This window comes from Rana temporaria, chromosome 2, assembly GCF_905171775.1.
Source record: "Rana temporaria chromosome 2, aRanTem1.1, whole genome shotgun sequence".
NCBI classification, from domain to species: domain Eukaryota; kingdom Metazoa; phylum Chordata; class Amphibia; order Anura; family Ranidae; genus Rana; species Rana temporaria.
This window is the reverse complement of record NC_053490.1, coordinates 265,990,430-266,013,272: the sequence shown is the minus strand read 5'-3', so window position 1 is coordinate 266,013,272 and position 22,843 is coordinate 265,990,430. Positions and strand designations below refer to the sequence as shown.

Below are 22,843 nucleotides of genomic sequence, written 5' to 3'. Positions count from 1 at the left end.
AACATAGGGATGTCATTGTGCAATACACATTAGCTTCTATGTTTAACCACCTCAATACTGGGTACTTTCACCCCCTTCCTGCGCAAGCCATTTTTCAGCTTTCAGCGCTGTCACAATTTGAATGACAATTGCGCGGTCATGCTACACTTTACCCAAATGAAATTGTAATAATTTTTTCCCCACAAATAGAGCTTTATATTGGTGGTATTTGACCACCTCTGCAGTTTTTATTTTTTTCGCTATAAACAAAAGAAGAGCGACAATTAAAAAAAAAAAAAAAAAGCAATATTTTTTACTTTTTGCTATAATAAATATCCCCAAAAATATATAAAAAAAAAATATTTTTTCCTCAGTTTTGGCCGATACGTATTCTTTTACATATTTTTGGTAAAAAATAAAAAAAAAGCGTATATTGATTGGTTTGCGCAAAAGTTATAGCGGCTACAACATAGGGGATAGATTTATAGCTTTTTTTTTTTTTACTAGTAATAGCGGCGATCAGTGATTTTTATCATGACTGCGATATTGCGGCGGACCCACCAGACACTTTTGACACACTATTGTGGGACCATTCACATTTATACAGCGAACGGTGCTATAAATATGCACTGATTACTGTGTAAATGTGACTGGAAGGGGTTAACACTAGGGGGCGATCAAAGAGTTAAATGTATACCCTAGTGAGGGATTCTAACTGTAGGGGGAGGGGACTGACTGGGGGAGGTGACCGATCTGTGTCCCTATGTACAAGGGACACAGCATCAGTCTCCTCTCCCTGACAGGACGTAGATCTCTGTGTTTACACACACAGATCCACAGTCCTGCTCAGTTACTGGGCAATCTCGGGTGCCCAGTGGACACCGCGGCCGCCGGGCACGCGCATCGGGTTCCCATTAACGTGGTGGGTGCACGCGTGGGCCGCCGGCTGTGCGCCCGCACCCCCTAGTGGCTTGGCAAGGTCCTTTCAGAACAACAGCACTATCGCGCCGCTGTCAATTGACGACGGCCGTTGGTAAAGTGGTTAAAGTCTTTCCCCCCTGGCTGAAAAAACCTTGGGCCACTTTTAAAACAAGGGGAGCCCACAAGGTCATCTTAAAGCTAGAAAACTCATATCAGAAAACTCAAGTTTGACCCTGCATTGAAAATGCTTAAATAACTGACAGATTAAAGGGGTTGTAAAGGTTTTTTATTTTCTAAATAGGTTCCTTTAAGCTAGTGCATTGTTGGTTCACTTACCTTTTCCTTCGATTTCCTTTCTAAATTTTTTTTGTCTGAATTTCTCACTTCCCGTTTCTCCTCAGTAAGCTTGCCCCCATCATCCGAGCTGTTCTGGCTGGGGGTGAGTCAGCGCGCTCACCCCCTCCCTTGGGACTACATCCCTGTGGGGAGACACTGTGTTCACATGATGGGTGGGCTCGGATGATGAGGGCAAGCTTACTGAGGAGAAACATGAAGTGAGAAATTCAGACAAAGAGAAAAAACATTTAGAAGGGAAATCGAAGGAAAAGGTTAGTGAACCAACAAAGCACTAGCTTAAACGAACCTATTTAGAAAATAAAAAACAAACCTTTACAACCCCTTTAAGCCTAGGTTCACACTAATGCAGAACAGGAAATTCCGCAATACGTGCAAACCAAACTGCATATCCAATCTCACTGCCCTTGTGATCCTTTGCCAATACAAAAAGTTAAAACCCCAAACACAGGTCGCAAACGCAGTGCGTTTGCCTGCACCAGATCATATGGTACAAAATGACCATGTGATGCGCTTACGGTGTGGCTTCAAAAAAGGTGCATGCAAGTCTTTGGTGCGATGCGGTTTGATTTGAGCCCATGCAAAACACAAGTAGTGTCCCGCTGCCACCAAGAAAAAGACAAAGACAGGCCCGTCGTGCCCATAGTGCCCTTCCTGCAGAATTCGCCTATCCTGATTGGGTCCTCACCACTTCTGCAGAACCCGTACTGGCCAACCCGGTATTCAGGTGGAAACAGACGATTTTATATCACTTGATTTTTATTCGCTGTTTTTCACGGAAGATCTCTATAGATCTATTGTGGACCAGAGTAATTTATATGCTGGTAATTTCATCGCCACTAATCCCCATTCCGTCCTTGCCAGAGAATGGAAGCCACTTACGGTTTCCGAATTTAAAACCTTTCTGGGGCTTTGCCTCAACATGGGCATACATCAATTTCCTAAGTTGCGGACTTATTGGTCCACAAGTCCACATGACCATATGCCCGTGTTCTCTGCTTCCATGGCCAGGAAATTATACGAGGCGATCTTGCGGTTCATGCACTTCAACGACAATGAACTTTGTCGTCCACGTGGAGACCCTGAGACTTCTGGCCGCTTGTCTTTCAAGCAGTACCTTCCCAGCAAGCCTGCCAGATACGGGGTCAAGCTCTATAAGCTCTGTGACAGGGCAACAGGCTATACATGGAGCTTTATGGTTTATTAGGGAAAAGATAGTCAGGTAGACCCGGAAGACTGCCCAGATTATATAGGGAGCGCTGGCAAGATTGTGTGGGACTTGGTGTCACCCTTATTCGGAAAGGGGTACCACTTGTATGTGGACAATTATTACACGAGCGTGCCACTTTTTAGTCACTTGTTTGATCATCAGATTGGAGCATGTGGCACCATGCGACCTAATCGCCGGGGCTTTCCCCAGCGGCTTGTAGATTCCCATCTTAGGCTGGGGGAGAGAGCCTGCTCAAGGTGTAATAATTTGCTCGCTGTGGCGGGACAATAAGAATGTTTTCGTTCTTACCACCCTTCACGCAGACACGACAGTACAAATTCTTTCGGCGGCTGGTGTTGTGGAGAAACCCCTCTGAGTCCACCAATATAACAAAAATATGGGAGGGGTGAACCTCAATGACCAGTTGTTGGCACCGTATCATATTCCCCGTAAGGCGAGACGCTGGTACAAAAAAGTGTATCTGTACTTATTTCAATTGGCTTTACTGAATGCTTGTGTGATATACAGAGCTTCAGGACGGATTGGATCCTTCCTTAAATTCCAGGATGAGATCATCTTAGAACTCCTGTATCCAGGTGGTTCTACACCTCACCATTCCCAACCAAATGCAGTAAGCCGACTGCATGAGAGGCATTTTCTTTTTGTCCTCGAGAGTACCCCTACCCAACGAGCCCCCCAAAAAAAGATGTTGTGTCTGTAACAAGCAGGGATATAGGCGTGACACCTGTTATTATTGTCCTGACAATCCTGGTCTTTGCATTGGCATGTGTTTTTTACGCTTCCACACACAAGTGAAGTTTTAGCGTAGGGTAAAGCATTTCACAGGCTAGGATACACTTGCACAGGGTCTCCCAAGATGTCATCGCATTTTGAGAGACCCAAACCTGGAACCGAAAAGTTGAACAGTTACAGTTACAAAAAAAAGTGTTAAAAAACACAAAAAATATATAAAATAAGAAAAACAAAAATAGTTGTAGTTTTATTGTTCTCTCCCTCTCTATTCTCTCTCTCTATTGTTCTGCTCTTTTTTACTGTATTCTATTCTGCAATGTTTTATTGTTATTATGTTTTATCATGCTTGCTTTTCAGGTATGCAAATTACTTTACTGTTTTCAGGTACGCCATTCAGCTGCGCGGATTTATTTATCTTGACAGCAACAGTGTTTTCTCCCACGATACATAAAGCCACGACTCCAGTGCTGTAGGAGGTGATTTCACCACCACAGTTAAAAAAAAGAGCATATATGCCGAAGCATGGGGGCATTAAGGGCGGAGGAGCGATTTTGCTCCTAATGCCGGGTATATACGGTCAACATTCCGACGGAGGCTTGCCCGTGGAAAAGTCTGACCGTGCGTATGCGGCATAACGTTTTTGCGGGAGGATGCCCCCATGCTTCGGCATATAAGACAATTGTTTATTTATTTATTGCGCAAAGTTGTCACTAAATGATATATTGCTCAAACATGCCATGGGCATATGTGGAATTACACCCCAAAACACATTCTGTTGCTTCTCCTGAGTACGGGGATACCACATGTGTGAGACTTTTTGGGAGCCTAGCCGCGTACCGGACCCCAAAAACCAATCACCGCCTTCAGGCTTTCTAAGGGTGTAAATTTTTGATTTCACTTCTCACTGCCTATCACAGTTTCGGAGGCCATGGAATGCCCAGATGGCACAAAACCCCTCCCAAATGACCCAATTTTGGAAAGTAGACACTCCAAGCTATTTGCTGAGAGGTATGGTGAGTATTTTGCAGATCTTGTTTTTGTCACAAAGTTTTGAAAATTTAAAAAAAAAAAAAAAAAAAAAAAAGGAAAAAATATTTTTCTTTCTTCATTTTCAAAAACAAATGAGAGCTGTAAAATACTCACCATGCCTCTCAGCAAATAGCTTGGGGTGTCTACTTTCCAAAATGGGGTCATTTGGGGGGGGGGGGGTTATGTACTGCCCTACCATTTTAGCACCTGAAAAAATGAGATAGGCAGTCATAAATTAAAAGCTGTGTAAATTCCAGAAAATGTACCCTAGTTTGTAGACGCTATAACTTTTTCGAAAACCAATAAATATACGCTTATTGCGATTTTTTTTACTAAAGACATGTGGCTGAATACATTTTGGCCTAAATGTATGACTAAAATTGAGTTTATTAGATTTCTCTTATAACAAAAATTTAAATATATAATTTTTTTTCAAAATTTTCGGTCTTTTTCCGTTTATATCGCCAAAAATAAAAATCGCAGAGGCAATCAAATACCATCAAAAGAAAGCTCTATTTGTGGGAAGAAAAGGACGCAAATTTCGTTTCAGTACAACATTGCATGACCGCGCAATTACCAATTAAAGCAGCGCAGTGCCAAATTGTAAAAACAGCTTGGGTCCTTAGCCTGCATATTGGTCTGGTTCTTAAGTGGTTAATAGAGCATATTTTCAGCACATTTTGTGGACTTCATCACATAATTGTTAGTCTTTTAGTTGGACTTTATCACGGACCATTTTGAATGGTATATGGCTACATAGTTAGGACTGCGCTATTCAGCTCTTTCACTTATGCCGCGTACACACCATCACTTTATGTGATGAAAAAAAATGACGTTTTTAAAAACGTCACTTAAATTGACTGTGTGTGGGGGAAAACGTCGTTTTATGTCTTGTAAAAAACGACCAAAAAAAATTGAAGCATGCTTCAATTTTATGTGTCGTTTTTCAAAAGTGCACTTTTTACTTCACAGAAATTGACCGTGTGTAGCAAAAAACGTCGTTTTGTAAGACGTTTTTTCATCCACGCATGCCCAGAAGCTACTTCAATGGTAAAACGTGGTGGAACGTAACCTCACTTTGCAAGAACATTGTGAGAAAAACGATGGTGTGTAGGCAACTTCGTCTTTGAAAATTGAAGTTTCAAAAACATCATTTTTTACTTCACAGAAAGTGTCGTTTTTTTTCATCACATAAAGTGATGGTGTGTACGGGGCATTAGGCTTCTTTACAGATTATTTTGGACATTGTTATTGATATATTGTTATTTTACTTGTTTATCACAGTTTTTTGGTTTCATTTTCATATACAGCTATAACTACACAAAGCTCATTCCTTTGATCTGCAGAAGATTGAAACAGAGTACATACAAAACATAATAACAGTGTCATATGGTCTGTTTTATTTTTTTTTGCAGCAGCTTTTTACACAGCTTTTTACACAGCTACATGGGGTGGAAGTTGGCAGTAGGGTAGAAGGAAAGGATGTACCACACACATTAATTCGGTTATTAGTTAATAATTGTAGCTGCATGATAATTATATGCAAGATCTGTTTACACACTATATTTACCCATTGAGATTTAGAGATTGGCTTTGTGGAAGAAGACATTGTGAGCCTACAAACTATCTGGAGATCACTGACAGTAAGTAACATTAAATTAGATTAATTGTTATTTGTTGCACTATAATGATACAATGATACATCCCACTGGGACACTAGCAACAATAAATAAACTGAGGCATTCTGGGAATAGGGGAGGTTATACAAGATTGGTTGCTGTTTTTTTGTTTGCCAATGTCCGATTTCTCTTTTAGGTGACAGTATAACCCACATGTCTCTGAATCCAGTGTCCTTCAATGAACAAGATGAAAAAAAAAAATGAATATAAAACTCACGTGACTGCCTGTGGTCGAACCATAACGCCACCTGTGCAGCGACTTGGGCGCCGGGGAGATTCTGTCGTCATGTTTGAACTACAGATGACTTTACAGTAAACACCAGGCTCTGAAAAACAGATATGGCTTTTAATAAAATGTTAAAGTTAAAATATTGTAACTTGAAGCTAAACTCCACATAAACAATACATTAAATCAAAGTTAGGTATTCATTAATGAAATCAATAAAATGTATCTAAAGCCAAAGCTTTGATTTTAGTTTTGGACAGACAGGGGGGGAGGGGTTATCGCCCTGTCAGGTTTTTATTTCTCTCTGTTTACCCATTAGGGAGATACACACTCAAATTATGCTGGTAACCATCATCGCCGAAACTGAAAGGGAGTGCGAGACCAAAATTGGCACCAGAACAGTAAGGCCCCGTACACACGGTCGGACCAAACCGATGAGACTGGTCCGTCGGACCGTTTTCATCGGTTCACCTCTGAAGTGGCCGTACGGCCTGATATGTGTACACACCATCAGTCCAAAATCCGAGCGGGTCAGAACGCGGTGACGTAAAAAACACAGGACGTGCTGAATAAAACGAAGTTCAATGCTTCCAAGCATGCGTCGACTTGATTCTGAGCATGCGTGGGTTTTGAACCGATGCTTTTCTGTACTAACCATCGGTTTGGTCCGATGGGGCAGCGGTCCATCGGTTCGGTTTTGAAGCATGTTTAGAAATTTTGGACCCGAAGGAAACCAGACCGATAGCCTATACACACGGTCAGTTTGGTCCGATGAAAATGAACTTCGGTTCATTCTCATCGGACCAAACCGATTGTGTGTACGGGACCTAAAAGTACTTTCACACTGGAGTGGTGTCAGTTTTAGCGGTAAAGCAACGCTAGTTTTAGTGGTGCTTTACCGCTGTTATAGTGGCGCTTTTCAGCTGCTAGTGGGGCGCTTTTAACCCCCACTAGCGGCCAAAGAAAGGGTCAAACGTGCCCGTGTTGCAGCGCTGCCGAAATGCTTTGCAGGCATGTTGGCAGCGCTGCCCATTCATTTCAATGCAGTGTTTTGGTGTACAACTGATGTCTGCCGTGACTTGCCATCTCTGGCATCTTTTAAATTATCAATGCGTGTTACTTTATGTGAGTGCATCACCATTAAGCTAGATGTTTAATAAATTCCAAATGTTGTACGTTATCACACTATTTGGAGTCTCATTTCCTCCACATATTGCGGTCATTTTGGAACGCTAACTGATGGGATGTCCTTAAACCCTGAGGGATTTACTGCTGTTTATGCCAAAACACAAGAGTGTGAGTCAACTTGTGCCGGCGAGTGTACATGTGATTGGGGAAGCGGACACACATTTGGCCACACGGTGTGGTGTGAGCCCTACACGCAACAATTGCCCCAAAGAAGCTTCAGGACTTTGTCTTTGGAATAGAGCTTGGTGCGTTTTTATTGCAATTTTTGGTGCAGCACATTTCCGAAATGCAAGGAAACGCACAAATGTGAATGGAGCCTCATTGTTCTTGTGTTATCGCACCAATTTCACTTTTTAGGCCCTATTCACATCTAGCACTGTGGGAGTGCACATTTTGTGGTGCGTTTTTTCTGTGACATGCATAGGGCAGACTGTTGATTTCAATGGGCTGCACTACATGTTGCTCATGTGACATATTGGCGTTTTGAGGGTTGCGTGTTTTTTTTTACTGTGCGTTTTGCAGCATTTGCAATTAGTTTTTTCACATGTCAAAATGTGTTTGGTGTGAAGCCGGTCTTTCCAGCGATAGGGACAAGCACACCAGCTCCAGCCAGTGTCTCGGGTCCTGATTGGATAGATTGATAGCAGCGCAGGGGCCGGGTCGGGTCCTGCTGTCTGTCTGTGTCCAATGGGGCACTCGAGAAAAGGAGGAGCTAGGAGTGCCACTGAGGGGCCTCAGAAGAGGAGGATCGGTTCCACTCTGTGCAAAACCAACTGCACAGAGGAGGTAAGTATGAAATTTTTTTTTTTAAACAAACCTTTAATGTCACTGAAAGGGCAACTAATCATTTTAGATGTATAAAGTTGGCCATACACTTTACAATCTGACTATACAAACATCCACGAGGACAGTGGAGCAAGTGTTTGTAGAATTAATGGAAAGCTTTGATATTTTTGCAAAAGAAGTACATTAATAGTATATTGGTACACAGTGGAGCTGGAAAAAAAAATTATAAAAAAGGGGAACTTAGCCTTTTAGTTTAATCTTGCATAGACCGTTCATTTAGCATTTTGAAGTGTGCAGGAGATGAGAACAGCTTATGTGGATAGAGCTGTAAGTATTGAAAACAGAAGTGTGCCCTGAGTTCTGTGAAGTTCACCATGCACTATACAATCTGATTGTACAATCTCCTTTAGATCTACCATCAACTATGTAGTGCAAGGGCCTGTCTGATTGGCTACAGAGTAATTTGCTAGATAGGCGTTTCCTCCTATTATATAAATCTAAAGGAGATTGTATAGTGTATGGCCATCTTTATACACCTAAAATTACTAGTTTCCCTTTAAGTGTCATTAATTGTTAACGGCACTTAATTGAAGAAATTTAAAATAAAAGTTCACAAAAGTTAACTACTGGTTTCAGGCCTTGGCAAATGATGGATGAAAGAGTTTGCTCCAAATAACATAATTTAATTAACCACATGCCAACCAAGCTATAGCCAAAATACAGCTACAGAGCAATTGTTCAGTTCTGGGAGGGTGTCAACTGACGTCCTGCCAGAACCATGCCCCAGATGAGCCATCATGACATACATCCGGTGTGTCTAGTGATCACTGTGTCCTTCAGACACAGCTGATCACAGATTGAGGTGAAGGAACCTTTACCATGTGATCAGCTGTGTCCAATCACACCCTTGTAAACAAATATCAGTTATCAGCATTTCCTTTCCTCAGCACTGTCACTGTGTGAGGAAAGGAAAGCAAATAACCTGCTATCCTGTGACAAGGCACATTTACACTGATAATCAGGTCACTGATCATCAGTACCTGATGATCAGTGCAGCCCCATCAGTTCAGCCTCATTAGTGCTCATCAGTGCCAATCAGTGGAGCCCATCAATGCATCTTCATAAGTACCCATCAGCGAGGAAAAAAAAATTACTTATTTGCAAAATAAAAATAAAAAATTAACAAAACGAAGAAAGGAGTGTTTTTTTTTTCAAAATGTTTGGTCTTTTTCCATTTGTTTAGGAAAAAATAAAATAAAAAGAAAAGTGTTTAAATACCATAAAAAAAAGCTCTGTCTCAAAAACGGAAAAAAATACCAGTTACACTTACGGTAGCTGTTTTTCTGCAAGTCTTACAGGACGGCACCTTGAGAGTAGACTGGCTCCACCTGACAGGAAACACAATCAGAAAGAGGTTTAAAAGCCCCGCCCCTCCCCGTGCACCTCAGTTAGTGATAAAGTAACCACCATTAGAGCACGGGAACCAGTATATAAAAATACAAACCATATAAATTCCTCAGGGTGGGAAATAGGCCTGCCGTCCTGTAAGACTTACAGAAAAACAGCTACCGTAAGTGTAACTGGTATTTTCTCAAGTCGTCTTCCAGGACGGCACCTTGAGAGATAAGCAAGTAACCCTCAGGCCTACCTTAGGGCGGGACCACTGCCTGCAGGATTCTTCTGCCAAACGTCAAATCTTGGGGTGACAGAAGTTCCACTCGGTAGTGTTTGAGAAAGGTGTTCTGGCTTGACCACGTTGCTGATCTACAGATTTGTTCCACTGAAACTCCTGCTCTCTCTGCCCAGGAGGTTGCTATAGATCTCGTGGAATGTGCCTTGACTTTAGGTACTGTTTTGCCAGCCTTAATGTATGCTAATGAAATTGCCTGTCTTATCCACCTAGATATAGAGGCTCTAGATGCTTGGCAACCCTTTTTCTGTCCTGAAAAATTAATTAGCAAGTGTGATGAGCGTCTGAACTCGCTCACCCTTTCCAAATAACTTAACAAACAGCGTCTTACATCCAAACAGTGGAAGGTCTTTTCCCTTTCGTTCTGTGGATTTGCGCAAAATGAAGGAAGAATAATTTCTTGTGACCTATGAAATTTCGTTGCCACCTTAGGTAGGTACAGGGGATCCTGACTTAGGACTACCCTGTCTTCAAAAAGACGAAAATAAGGCTCTTTGATTGAGAGCGCCTGCATGTCTCCTATTCTTTTGGCCGAAGTAATAGCCAGAAGAAAGGAGAATTTAAATGTCAACAGCCTAACCGGAATGCTGTCTATCGGTTCAAACGGAGGTTTGGATAAATGGTCTAGTACCAAGGTGAGGTCCCAGGGGGGAACCCTAGAGATTTGAATAGGGGATAACCTATCCCTAGCCGACAGGAACCTCTTGATCAGCGGATCCAGGGCCAGCCTCTTGTCTAAAAAGTGGGACAAGGCGGCTATTTGTACTCTTAAGGTTCTTGTGGCTAGTCCTAGATCAACTCCCTCCTGGAGAAATTCCAGGATGACAGATATTTCAGGTAGTGGGGCTTGCCTGGCTGCACACCAGCGTGAAAAGATCCCCCAGGTCTTAGCATAAATCTTTCTAGTGACCTCCTTATGACTAGCCAAAAGGGTATTTATTACCTTCTCCGAACATCCTCTCCGCTGCAGGTTCCACCTCTCAAGTACCAGGCCGTCAGACTGAAAAAGTCGGGCTCTGGGTGAAAGATCGGTCCCTGCCGCAGAAGGTCCACTCGGACCGGGAGAGGAAGGGGGGGAAGAACAGACCATCGTTCTAACATTGGGAACCAAGCTCTTTTGGGCCACTGGGGAGCGATCAGGATCAGCTTCCCTCGTGAGCGACTCAGTTTCTGTAGGACCCTTGGGATCAGACTCAGGGGAGGGAAGGCATAGGCCAGCTGAAATGTCCAGGCCTGTGCCAACGCGTCCACACCCTCCGATCCCTGATCCCGGGAGAGGGAGAAGAACCTTTCTACCTTCCTGTTCTTCCTGTTCGCGAAGAGGTCTATCTCTGGGTTGCCGAAACGATGTCGAACCCAGTCGAAGACTTCTCGATTTAATTCCCACTCCCCCTGGAGGATGGGTTGGCGGCTTAGAAAGTCTGCTTCTAGGTTTAGGACTCCCCGTATGTGGATAGCTGAAAGGGAGAGGACTCTCTGTTCTGCCCAACCCAGAATTTCTAAGGACAGCCTTAGGAGGGAACGGGACCTGGTGCCTCCCTGGTGATTTATGAACGCCACCGTGGTTGCGTTGTCAGAGAGAATCTGTATTTCTTGGTTTATGACTCTCTCCTCGAACGCCTCCAAGGCCTTCCCGACCGCTAATAATTCGCGGAAGTTGGAAGAGGACCTGCTCTGTTGTCGATCCCAGGACCCCTGGGCCTGGAGACCCGACATGTGGGCTCCCCACCCCCAGGAGCTGGCATCCGTGGTTATCCTGAGAGGATTTGTCTGGTTCCATGGGAGGCCTTCCTCCAAATTCCGGGAAATGAGCCACCACCCCAGTGTGCATTTTACCGACTCCGGGATGCTGACCCTGGAGTCTAGGGATGAGTCCTTCCCGTCCCAGGAGGAGAGCAGGAAGGCCTGCAGGGTTCTGTAATGAAGCTGGGCCCATGGGACCGCTGGGATGCATGAGGTCATCAGTCCCAGTAACCTCATGATCTGTCTGAGGGAAATTTCTATTGAACCCATGACGGACCTGACCACTGACCCGAGTCTCTGGATCTTCTCCTCTGGAAGAACCAGCTTTTTCTCAACGGAATCTATCAGGAACCCCAGATACATTTTTCTCTGTTCTGGGAGGAGAGAAGATTTTTCTCTGTTTACAATCCATCCCAAAGATTCCAGAGTAGTCAGGACGGTGGTCAGATCCGAGAGAAGAAGTTCTCGGCTGGGGTTGAAAAGCAGTAGGTCGTCCAGATAGGGGACAAGGGAGATCCCTTTCAGGTGTAGAAAGGTGACCACCTCTGCCAGGACTTTCGTGAAAACCCTTGGGCTGGAGGCCAGACCAAAGGGGAGTGCGGTGAACTGCCAGTGCTGAATCCCCTGAGGGGAGGCAATGGCAAATCGGAGGAACCTTTGATGGTCCCCGAAGATTGGGACATGGAGGTAGGCGTCCCTCAAGTCTATGGTTACCATAAAGACTCCTTCTAACAACAGTCCCTTGAGACTGTAAATGTTTTCCATGCGGAACTTCTTGTAGAGAAGGAAGGTGTTTAAAGGTCTTAAATTTATGATCAATCGGAATTTCCCCGAAGGCTTGGGCACCATGAAAATATGTGAATACACCCCCTGACCCTGTTGTCCTGGCGGAACTGGGATTATGACTCCCTGCTGAGCTAGATCCGCCACATTTCCCAGAAGGGCAGCTGCCTTGAGGGGATCTTGGGGTAGATGGGTGAGGAGGAATATTGGGGGGGGAAGTTGGCGGAATTCCAATCTGTAACTTTCCCTCACTATTTGCAAAATGTGAGGACTCCGCGTTATACTCTCCCAGGCTGGAAAAAATTGGGAGAGTCTTCCCCCGACTCTTAAGTCACTTGGAGTCCTTACCTGCGGGTTTGGGATCGGGGAAAAGGATACCCCCTTTTGGCTTATCCTTTCCCGCGATCCATCGCTTATTAAAGGCCGATCTTCGGTCCGAAGGTCGGTTTTTATTCTGGGGGCCTCGAAAAAATCTTCTCCTGTTAGGTCTGGGTTTTGGGGGAAACCGTTTCCCCTTTTCTGAGGCCCTAGTTAGAGCTTGATCAAGTCCTGCCCCAAAGAGAAGAGTGCCTTCAAAGGGCAGGGCACATAGACGGGTCTTGGAGGCAAGATCACCTTCCCACGTCTTGAGCCATACCGCCCTTCTGGCGGCGTTGATGAGAGCACCCGTCTTAGCAGAGGATCGGACTGTTTCAATCGATGCATCTGCAAGATAGGCTACTGCACTGCCTATGACTGTAAGAGAATCTCTAATTTCTTTAAACTTGGAGGTCTGAGGTACATGCTCCAGAAGTCTGGTTAACCAGGTATCTGCATTCCTAGCGATGCAAGAAGAGGCCAAAGCGGGTCCAAGGGTGGCCGCATTAGCCTCCCAGGCCCTGCGAAGGGAGGTGTCTGCCCGCCTGTCTAAGGAATCCTTTAAGTTCCCTGCATCCTCAAACGAGAGGTCAGACTGCCTGGAGAGTTGTGCTAGAGATGCATCTAGTTTAGGAGTTTTAAACAAAGTATTTTCTAACTCCTCCTTAAAGGGACAGCGCCTCTTCCAGGTCTTGTACCTTAGCAGTTTCTTTTCAGGCTCAGCCCATTCCCTCAGAACTATATCTTTAAGTGACTGATGGACTGGGATAACCTTTGGCTGGGGTTTAGCTAGACCCTGGTACATTCTGTCCTGAGGCGACACCAGCTCTGCTGGCTGTTGGATCCCCTCAGAGGCATAGACAGCAGACAGCAGACCCCCCATGTCATCTGCAGAAAAAATATATTTGCCTGATCTGGCATCCTCATCCTCATCCTCAGAATGGCTATCAATTACCCCATCTTCTGCAGCCTCTGAATCTTCGGTGTCAGATAGGAGAGACTCCCTGGCCCTGGAAACTTGTGGCACTGGGGTGGATGAGCTCTCTTGGGAAGAGGGGCCGGCTGCTATGGGCTCAGGATCCCTATTTTTTAAGGTGTCCTTAAATTCCTTTAACGTGGAGAGCATTTGGGATTGGACAGTTAGGAATTCTTTCATAATCAGGGAAGTTTCCTTTGCTGCCAGTTTTTGTATGCATTTGGCACAAAGAAGTTTGGAGTAATCTGCAACCAGCTTAATGCTACAGTTACCACACCTCTTGGTTTTGGAAGTGTGTTTTAGGGAGAGATTAGCAGCTTCCCCCTGGGCAGAAACCTCCTCCCCTGTAAGGGGGAGAGAAAAAATATTACAGTCCATACATCAAGTGTGAGAGGAGGGGGGGGGGAAGAGGACCCAGTCCAATATGCCCCCCTGACATTCTGAGGCAGACTCACCCTTGGTGGTGTCCTCGGCAGCGGCTGTTAGCGAACGATCCTCGCGCTCCATAGCCAAGTCGTGCAGGCGCCACTCTCCTCCTTGCTGCAATGAGAACAGCGAGGAGCCGACGCCGCTGGCGGCCGCCATTTTGGTGAAGTCCGGAAGTGCGTCATCACCGCGCGCCGCCTGTGACGCGGCGTCGACTGCTGGCTCCATTCGAAAATGTCCCCGGGAGGACAGCACACCGGAGCCACGCTGAGGAAGCCCTCACACCCGCCCAGCAGGTAAGGGGTCCTGGAGGAGAGGGAACATGGCCAAAATAGGAGTACTGGGATAGCCACTATCCCAGGGATTCCTACAGAAAGGAAAGAAGGGGGGTATTGTTGCAATCTTCCTCCCCCACCCCCTATCACACGGGGAAAACCCCCCGGGACAGGCATGATACCTTTAGCTGAGGCAGGGACGCCCAGGACCCACTGCTCAGTACCCGGAGGGGGACCACCAGCCCCAGGCCTTAGGTCTAACAAAAATAATAAACTGTTTCGCTGGTGGGAAACACAATCAATAACTGAGGTGCACAGGGAGGGGCGGGGCTTTTAAACCTCTTTCTGATTGTGTTTCCTGTCAGGTGGAGCCAGTCTACTCTCAAGGTGCCGTCCTGGAAGACGACTTGAGAAAAATTACATATGGGTACAGTGCTGCATGGTCGCACGATTGTCATTCAAAGTGTGACAGCACTGAGAGCTGAAAACTGGCCTGGGCAGAAAGTTCCCAGTAGGCAAGTGGTTAAATAGCGTTTTTGGTTTGTGGCGCTCAGATGCAGTGTAGCTCTGCTTTAAATTAAGCCATATATCACAACAAGATCAATATTCTTAGCGTCAATAATATTCTATAGTAAAAATTAAAAAATAAAAAAGTTCTCTAGCAAATGTACATCTCACAACATAAATGCAACATTAAAGCGGGGGTTCACCCTATCGACGGGAAAAAAATAATTTTTTTTCTTTTACCTTTAAATCAGGCATTGTAGCGCGAGCTACAGTATGCCTGTCCCGAATTTTTTCCCCCCATACTCACCTTGTAGTCGTCCATCGAAGATACCGGGGAATGGGCGTGCCTCTGGAGACGGAGGATGATTGACGGCCGGCTCTGGCGCGTCACGCTTCTCCGGAAATAGCCGAAATAGGCTTGGTCTTCACGACGCGTGCGCATAGCCTGTGCGCACGCGCCGTGAAGAGCCGAGACCTACTCCGGCTGTCTTCGGGGAGAGTGACGTGCCAGGGCCGGCCGTCAATCATCCTCCCTCTCCATAGGCACGCCCATTCCCCGCGGGAGCCGGAATCTACGATGGACGACTACGAGGTGAGTACGGGGTTAAAAAAATCGGGACAGGCATACTGTAGCTCGCGCTACAATGCCTGTCTCGATGGTAACATCAAGTACGAGAGGGTGAACTACCGCTTTAAGGGATTCAGATTTTTTTTTTTTTTAACAAAAGACTATTAAAAGATGTATTGGATAAGTCAGAATTTTAACCACTTAAGGACCACCGCATGTACATATACGTCCACAATATGGCACGTACAGGCACATGGGCGTATAGGTACGTCCTCGCCTATTAGCGGGTGGGGGGTCCGATCGGGACCCCCCCCGCTACATGCGGTGGTCGGGTCCGCTCGGGGAGCGATCCGGGACCACGGCGCGGCTATTTGTTTATAGCCGCTCCGTCGCGATCGCTCCCCGGAGCTGAAGAACGAGGAGAGCCGTGTGTAAACACGGCTTCCCCGTCCTTCACTATGGCGGCGCATCGATCGCGTCATTCCCTTTATAGGGAAGACACGATCGATGACGTCATTCCTACAGCCACACCCCCAAACAGTTGTAAACACATACTAGGTGCACCCTAACTCCTACAGCGCCACCTGTGGTTAACTCCCAAACTGCAACTGTCATTTTCACAATAAAGAATGCAATTTAAATGCATTTTTTGCTGTGAAAATGACAATGGTCCCAAAAATGTGTCAAAATTGTCCGAAGTGTCCGCCATAATGTCACAGTCACGAAAAAAATTGCTGATCGCCGCCATTAGTAGTAAAAAATAAATAAAAAATAAAAATGCAATAAAACTATCCCCTATTTTGTAAACACTATACATTTTGCGCAAACCAATCGATAAACGCTTATTGCGATTTTTTTTACTAAAAATAGGTAGAAGAATACGTATCGGCCTAAACTGAGGAAAAAAAATGTTTTTATATATGTTTTTGGGGGATATTTATTACAGCAAAAAGTAAAAAATATTGCTTTTTTTTCAAAATTGTCGCTCTATTTTTGTTTATAGCGCAAAAACTAAAAACCGCAGATGTGATCAAATACCACCAAAAGAAAGCTCTATTTGTGGGGAAAAAAGGACGCCAATTTTGTTTGGGAGCCACGTCGCACGACCGCGCAATTGTCTGTTAAAGCGACGCAGTCCCGAACTGTAAAAACACCTTGGGTCTTTAGGCTGCATATTGGTCCGGGGCTTAAGTGGTTAAAGCGATTATGCCATGTTCATTTTTATCAGAAGATGAAGATAACAAGTTTCAAAATAGTAAAGAGATGCAATTCAAATCTGAAGTCAGTCCAACACTGACTGAGCATGTGACTGTAGGGTAGGCCAAACACTACTTGTTATTTATAAAGTCATTGGTTGGTTTACACATAACAGCAGCCAAAAAAACAGGATACTATCAGATACCTTCACAGGTTCCAAAGCAAAAAAACTTAACAAGATAGCAAAGTACCAGCCTTAAAGTACAACTAAAAAGCAAAACTTTTTTTTTGTTTTGGATAGAGTGGAGAGAGATTAGAACACCTCTCAGATTTTACCTCTGCCTGTACCCACATTAGGAAGATTCACTCTCTCCATTTGTCCCGTTTACCATTGTCAATGAAAGTAAAATAACAAAATCACACATTTTGGGTTGTCCCCAGAAAATCAATCGATGGCAAACACTCCAATGGGGAAACTAGTTCTGGTGATCTGGGGGTCCCCATTGAATTCCCTTCATTTGCAGAGTTTTTTCCTTTGCAGTTAAGTTAATGAGCAATTTTTTTTTTTTTTTGCACGTTAACGTGAGTTGCACTAAGGCTCGATTCACACCTATGTATGTTGCTTTTGAGCGTTTTTGCTATGCTTTTGCGATGCTTGCTGCATTTTTACCGCGATTTGCATTTTTTTTTTTTTTTTTTTTTTTTTTTTTTTAGCTGGCAATTTATATTTTTTTACATTTCCTTCAACAACCGGCTATAAACAGGTTATGCGTTTTGGATGCGGGTCCATTGAATTATATTACATGCAAAACGCTGCTTTTTGCAGGAAAAATAGGATTTTTGTACTCACCGTAAAATCCTTATCTCTGAGTTCATGGACGAACACAGCACTCTTGACAAAGTGGTATTCAGCCTTCAACTAGGAGAGGACTACGCAGAAACAGGTTCATGTTTAAACATATACCTGGGGCAGTCCCTCTAGGTACAACCCCTCACCCTGCCTCATGCAGCTCAGTTCATCAAAAAGCAGTACAAAGTAGTAAAGGAGGGGTGGGTGCTGTGTCCGTCCATGAACTCAGAGAAAAGGATTTTACGGTTAGTACAAAAATCCTATTTTCTCTTTCGTTCATGGACCGACACAGCACTCACTTGACAAAGTGGGACGTCCCAAAGCAGTGTCAAAAAACGAGGGGTGGGAACAGCATTAAAAGCAAAACTTCACCCCAAAACAAAACAGAGCTCCTCAATGGAGGAGTTGCAACTTTTAAACAGCCGCCCGCAAAAGCTGCGGCCCGAAGGAAGCATCCGAAAATGCACTCACATCAACCGTGCAAAAATTCAGCGAAAGTGTGAACAGATGACCAGGTCGCCGCCCTATACACCTGGGAAAACAGACGCTCGACGTCGGAATGCCCAAGAGGCATCCATTGCCCTGGTCGAATGCGCCGTGACAAGAAAAGGGGGGCGCCCGACCCTTCATGGTGTAAGCCTGAAGCACGATACGTCGGAACCACCAAGAGATGGTGGCCGACGAGACCGCCAGGCCCTCACTAGGACCAGCCACCGAAAACAAACAGTGAGTCTGACTTCCGGAAAAATCAAAACGACTTTAAGAAGAGAAGAAGAAAAGAAGGCTGCGGACGCAGCACCACCAGAACTCTGTGGAAGACCAGATATGGAGCCTTGCAAGACAAGGCTGCCAGCTTAAAAACACGTCCAACTGACGTAATAGCCACCAGGATGACCACTTCCTGAGAAAGCGGCAGAGAGGGAAACTCCCTAATGTACCCAAACAGTGGATCCTGAAGCACCGAGAGGCCCAGGGTCAAATCCCACGGAGGCAGTGGCAGACGTACCGGAGGGGCCACACGTCGCACCCCCCTGTACAAACGTACTCACCAGAGAGTGAGCCGCCAAGGGTCTTTGAAAGAAGACAGCCAAAGCAGAAAAACCACCACTTAAGCGTACTTAAGGCAAGCTTCTGGTCCACCCCACGCTGTAAGAACAGCAGGACTCTGTCAACCGAATAAGTACGAGAATGCCACTTCATCTCCTCACACATAGAGATGTGAGCTTTCCAGGTGCGAACGTAATCATCCGAGAGGACGACATTCATGCCTTCAACATGGTAGCAATCACCAAAACCGACAGGCCTCGGTCCCAGAGCACCAGGCTCGCAACAGCCATGTCGTTAAAACCCAGCGACTGCAAGGCAGGAAGAAGCATGGGACCTTGCGACAGAAGGCCCTCTCATAGTGGCAGACTCCAGAGAACGTCTGCAAGCAGATGTGGACAAAGCTTCAGAAGAGGAAAGGCATAGATCAGCCCATCCCGACCCCACGGTGTCACCAATGCGTCTGACACGTCTGCCTAGGGGTTCTTGACCTGGCCACAAACCTCAATACATTCCAATTGAGACGAGAAGCCATGATGTCTACGTCTGGCGTGTCCCATCTCCGGTGAGTGAGACGGAAAAAAACACAACCGGGTGAAGAGACCATTCTCCTTGGTCCAGCATCTGGCATCTCAGGTAGTCCATTCGCCAGTTTTCCAAGCCCGGAAAGCATACGACCGAGAGAGCCGGCACGCTCCGTACAGCCCACCTTTAGGAAGTGAGCGACCTGTGAAGCAGCCGCCGCGCTTCTTGTTCCTTCTTGATGGTTGACATACACCACCGCTGTGGTGTCATCTGACTAGATCCTGACTGGATGCCCCTGTAGCCTCTGAGACCGCGCAGAGAGGCACAGTCAGATCGCCTGGAGTTCCAGGACATTGATCGGCAGGCAGTGTGCACTGTGCGGGGCGCTGGACCAACAGGACTCTACCAGGTCGGTCACCCCCTCACAAGAACATAACCACAGCCCGAAGCCCCAACTGGCCTTTTTTATTTTGTGCTCGAGGCGCAGAGCACTTCCACTCTGCAATACCAGCGAATCAGCTTTGGCTTCCTGCCCAGGAGAGGAGGCCAAAGACTGGGCCAACATAGAAGCCACAGTGCTGGGCACTAGGTGTGCCGTGACTGCTGGAGGGCTCAGCCCATAGGGTGAGTGCGGACCGGGAGGCGCCCGCCCGCGCCCCCCCAAATCCTCCAGCACAACCCCACCATGTCAGTTTTATAGGCAATTTAATTTCAACAAAATTGACATCCTTTTTTTCCCACAAATAGAGCTTTCTTTTGGTGGTATGTGATCGCCTGTGCGGTTATAATTTTTATTGCTATAAACAAAAAAAGAACAGCAATTATGAAAAAAACACAATATTTTTTAGTTTAGGCCGATACTCTTCTACATATTTTTGGTAAGAAAAAAAAAATATCGCAATAAGCGTATAGTGACTGGTTTGCGCAAAAGTTATAGCGCCTACAAAATAGGGGACATAATTATTATTTTTTTACTAGTAATGGCGGCGATCTGCGATTTTTTTGGGACTGCGACATTATGGCGGACACATCGGGACAATGTCTCCCTGGCTGTGATTAGCGTAGCGCCGTGCTCACTTCCTGGCGGGCTCTGCACGTGTTCTATGCGAACACGCCGGAGCTCATCCTTACTCCTGACACGGATATACCAGGGCTCAGAATGGGAGATTGCCACGGTCCATGCCACGGTCCAGGTCAGCGGGACCGAGGGGGGGTGAGGAGGGGTCCTGTGTAAGTTCACTGTACGGATTTTTCTATAAAGGGGAACTTACCCATTAAACCAATTAATTGGCGGTCAGTTGGTCCCTTACATTGGTGATCAGCATTCTACAAGACAGTTAAAATCTTTAAAGAAATACAGCCAAAGCTTGTTTGGCTGTACATCTCCTGTTGATCACAGAAGTGCAGCTTGTTTTGCGCAGACAGCGGGCTAAAGTCCCCTGTCTGATGACGTGATAGAGCCTGTCCAGGCACTGGATTTGGGATCCACCCACATGCCTGGACTGGCACATGGCTCAGCATCTCAGTAAGCCGCTAAGAGCTTGAGCGGCCCGCTCCTGCCCCCACCACAGCCGAGCACCCCAGGGAGCAAGGAGGGGGAAGGGCAGAGAGCTGTGACTGACAGTCACCGGCTCTCTGCTCGGAGATCTGTGAGAACTGAGTGATCTGCTGTGTTAGATCCCTTGGTTCTCAGTGTTAGAGCACAAACTCCAAACCGTGTTCTTCTCTTTTAATGCTGTCTTGCTGTTGGCTCTTTCAGACGGCATTGGCCTCAAAACTTTCCAGATAGGAGGCAAACCAGCCACAACTCAATAGAACCACTAGCATCTAGAACTGATATCTAGTGTCCTCTGACCTCATCTCTAACTGGAACTCTGAAGTCCTGCCTTTTGTACTCCAGGGTAAGGATGAGCTCCGGCGTGTTCGCATAGAACACGTGCAGAGCCCGCCAGGAAGTGAGCACGGCGCTGCGCTAATCACAGCCAGGGAGACATTGTCCCGATGCTCGGCTGCAGGTTTCTTGAAATGTCTCCCTGACTGTTATTAGCGCAGCGCTGTGCACACTTCCTGGCGGGCTCTGCACGTGTTCTATGCAAACACGCCGGAGCTCATCCTTACTCTAGGGAATGAATGACCTGCCCAACAGCTCAGTGGGGTACAAAAAAGTACAAATTAGATGTGAGCTCGGATGACAACAGAGATAATCACTACTAGCAACTTCTGAAGTAACCCTGGTTGAGAATTGCTGTACTAAAGGTCCTGTGTGAATAAACTCATATAAGATGAGGTTTGGTGACATTAATGCAGGTTCAGTCACCTCCGCCCGATACAACGTACACTATGACATATTTATGGGGCCTTTTACCAATATTCATTTAGACCCTCTCTTGAAAAGCATGATGTCAGCATGCAGTAACTCTTGGGAAGAACTTCTCCTGACCCTAGCAGTCATACAATGTCTCAGCCCCAGGCTGGCTCACTCACATATGGCATTGTACATACATGACCACCATCACAGCAGCAGCAATGCCAATGGTCACAGAACTCCAGAGTGCCTGGCTGGCTCTGACTTGTCACTGAACTTACACAATGACACCAGTAGCTGCCTAGTTTTCTTCTATTTCCTCTGCCCACACCCCCCTATGCCAGCACACTCACCCTGTTGTCAGCTGGCACCAGAAGCTGCACCTACTTGTTCTTGTGACACAGTCAGTCCACTTGCAGGCTGCAGCAGCAAATACACACATACAGCAACAAGGAAAGCGGAACAGCAGCAAGCGACCAATCACAGCGCGAGTCAGTGGCCCAGCGCCGATGTCAATCACAAGCGCCGAGCCAATGACCTCTGGACGGGGGCGTGCCGGCTGGTGTGATGACGTCGGGTCGCTTGTCAGTGGTCCCCACGCTGGTGTTACGTGGTGCGAAAATGAGAGGGAAGAGAACTGAAGAAGCTCCGAGGATCGCTGCTCGGTTACGGATTGCGTGCTTTTATTGTGTGAAGCTTTTCCGGGCCGACCTGTACACGGCTCACATCTGCCTTTGTTTACATCTCATTCTCTCGCGAGATGTTATCCCGAGGAGTGTGCACGTGTTTTCATGCTCATACACACTGCACAGCCAGGTGTTTGTACTCCACATTTCCACCACAACTCCTACTACCCACATGGAATCCTCTAGACTAGAGATAGCCTTTGTAGTGTTTACCTCTTCACTGCAAGAGACCCTTGTTTGCTTACCCACTGAAACCCCCTTTGATACAGGGCACTCTCACCCCCTTCCTGCCCAGGCCAGTCTTCAGCTTTCAGCACTGTCACACATGTGCGGTCATGGAACACTGTACTCCTATGATATTTAGAGCTTTATTTTGGTAGTATTCAATCACCACTGGATTTTTTATTTTTTGCAAAAAAGAAAGAAATTTTTTTAATTAAGTAATTTTTCTCCTTCACTGATGTGCACTGATCTTATAGCACTGATGGGCATTGATTAGGCTGCACTCAAGGGCACTAATATGCAGCAATGATAGGCGGCACTGATAGTCAGCACTTATGGGCAAGGATAGGTGGCACTGAAAGGCAGCACAGATTGGCCTCACTGATGGGCACTGACTGGTGGCACTGATGGGTTCAGGTTGGCATCACTGATGAGTGCTGTTGGTTAAGGATGAGCTCAGGCATTTTCGCAACTCCACATCCCTGAACATGCCTGGAAGCTTACACTCCGCATCGCTAATCGCAGGCAGTGAGATCTTTCCTGATCCGCGGCTGCACAGATCGG

At 46.0% G+C, this 22,843-nt stretch overlaps 1 protein-coding gene across 5 annotated transcripts in view; it reads right to left on the bottom strand.

The window, feature by feature from the left end:
- Positions 1–22,113, bottom strand: part of BCAS3 (BCAS3 microtubule associated cell migration factor) — a 1,469,256-nt gene extending 1,447,143 nt beyond the window's left edge. For 2 of the 5 annotated variants that reach the window (XM_040336915.1, XM_040336917.1), the window contains exons 1-2: positions 21,759–22,112; positions 6,143–6,251 (exon numbers count right to left, since the gene is read on the bottom strand). In XM_040336915.1, the coding sequence (XP_040192849.1) occupies positions 6,143–6,251; positions 21,759–21,813 (164 nt within the window). In that variant the 5' untranslated portion in view covers positions 21,814–22,112. Of the gene's footprint in view, positions 1–6,142; positions 6,252–21,724 lie in introns of all 5 variants that reach the window. The other 3 variants (XM_040336914.1, XM_040336916.1, XM_040336918.1) reach the window with 3 other exon arrangements.
- Between the last annotated feature and the right edge of the window lie 730 nt (positions 22,114–22,843).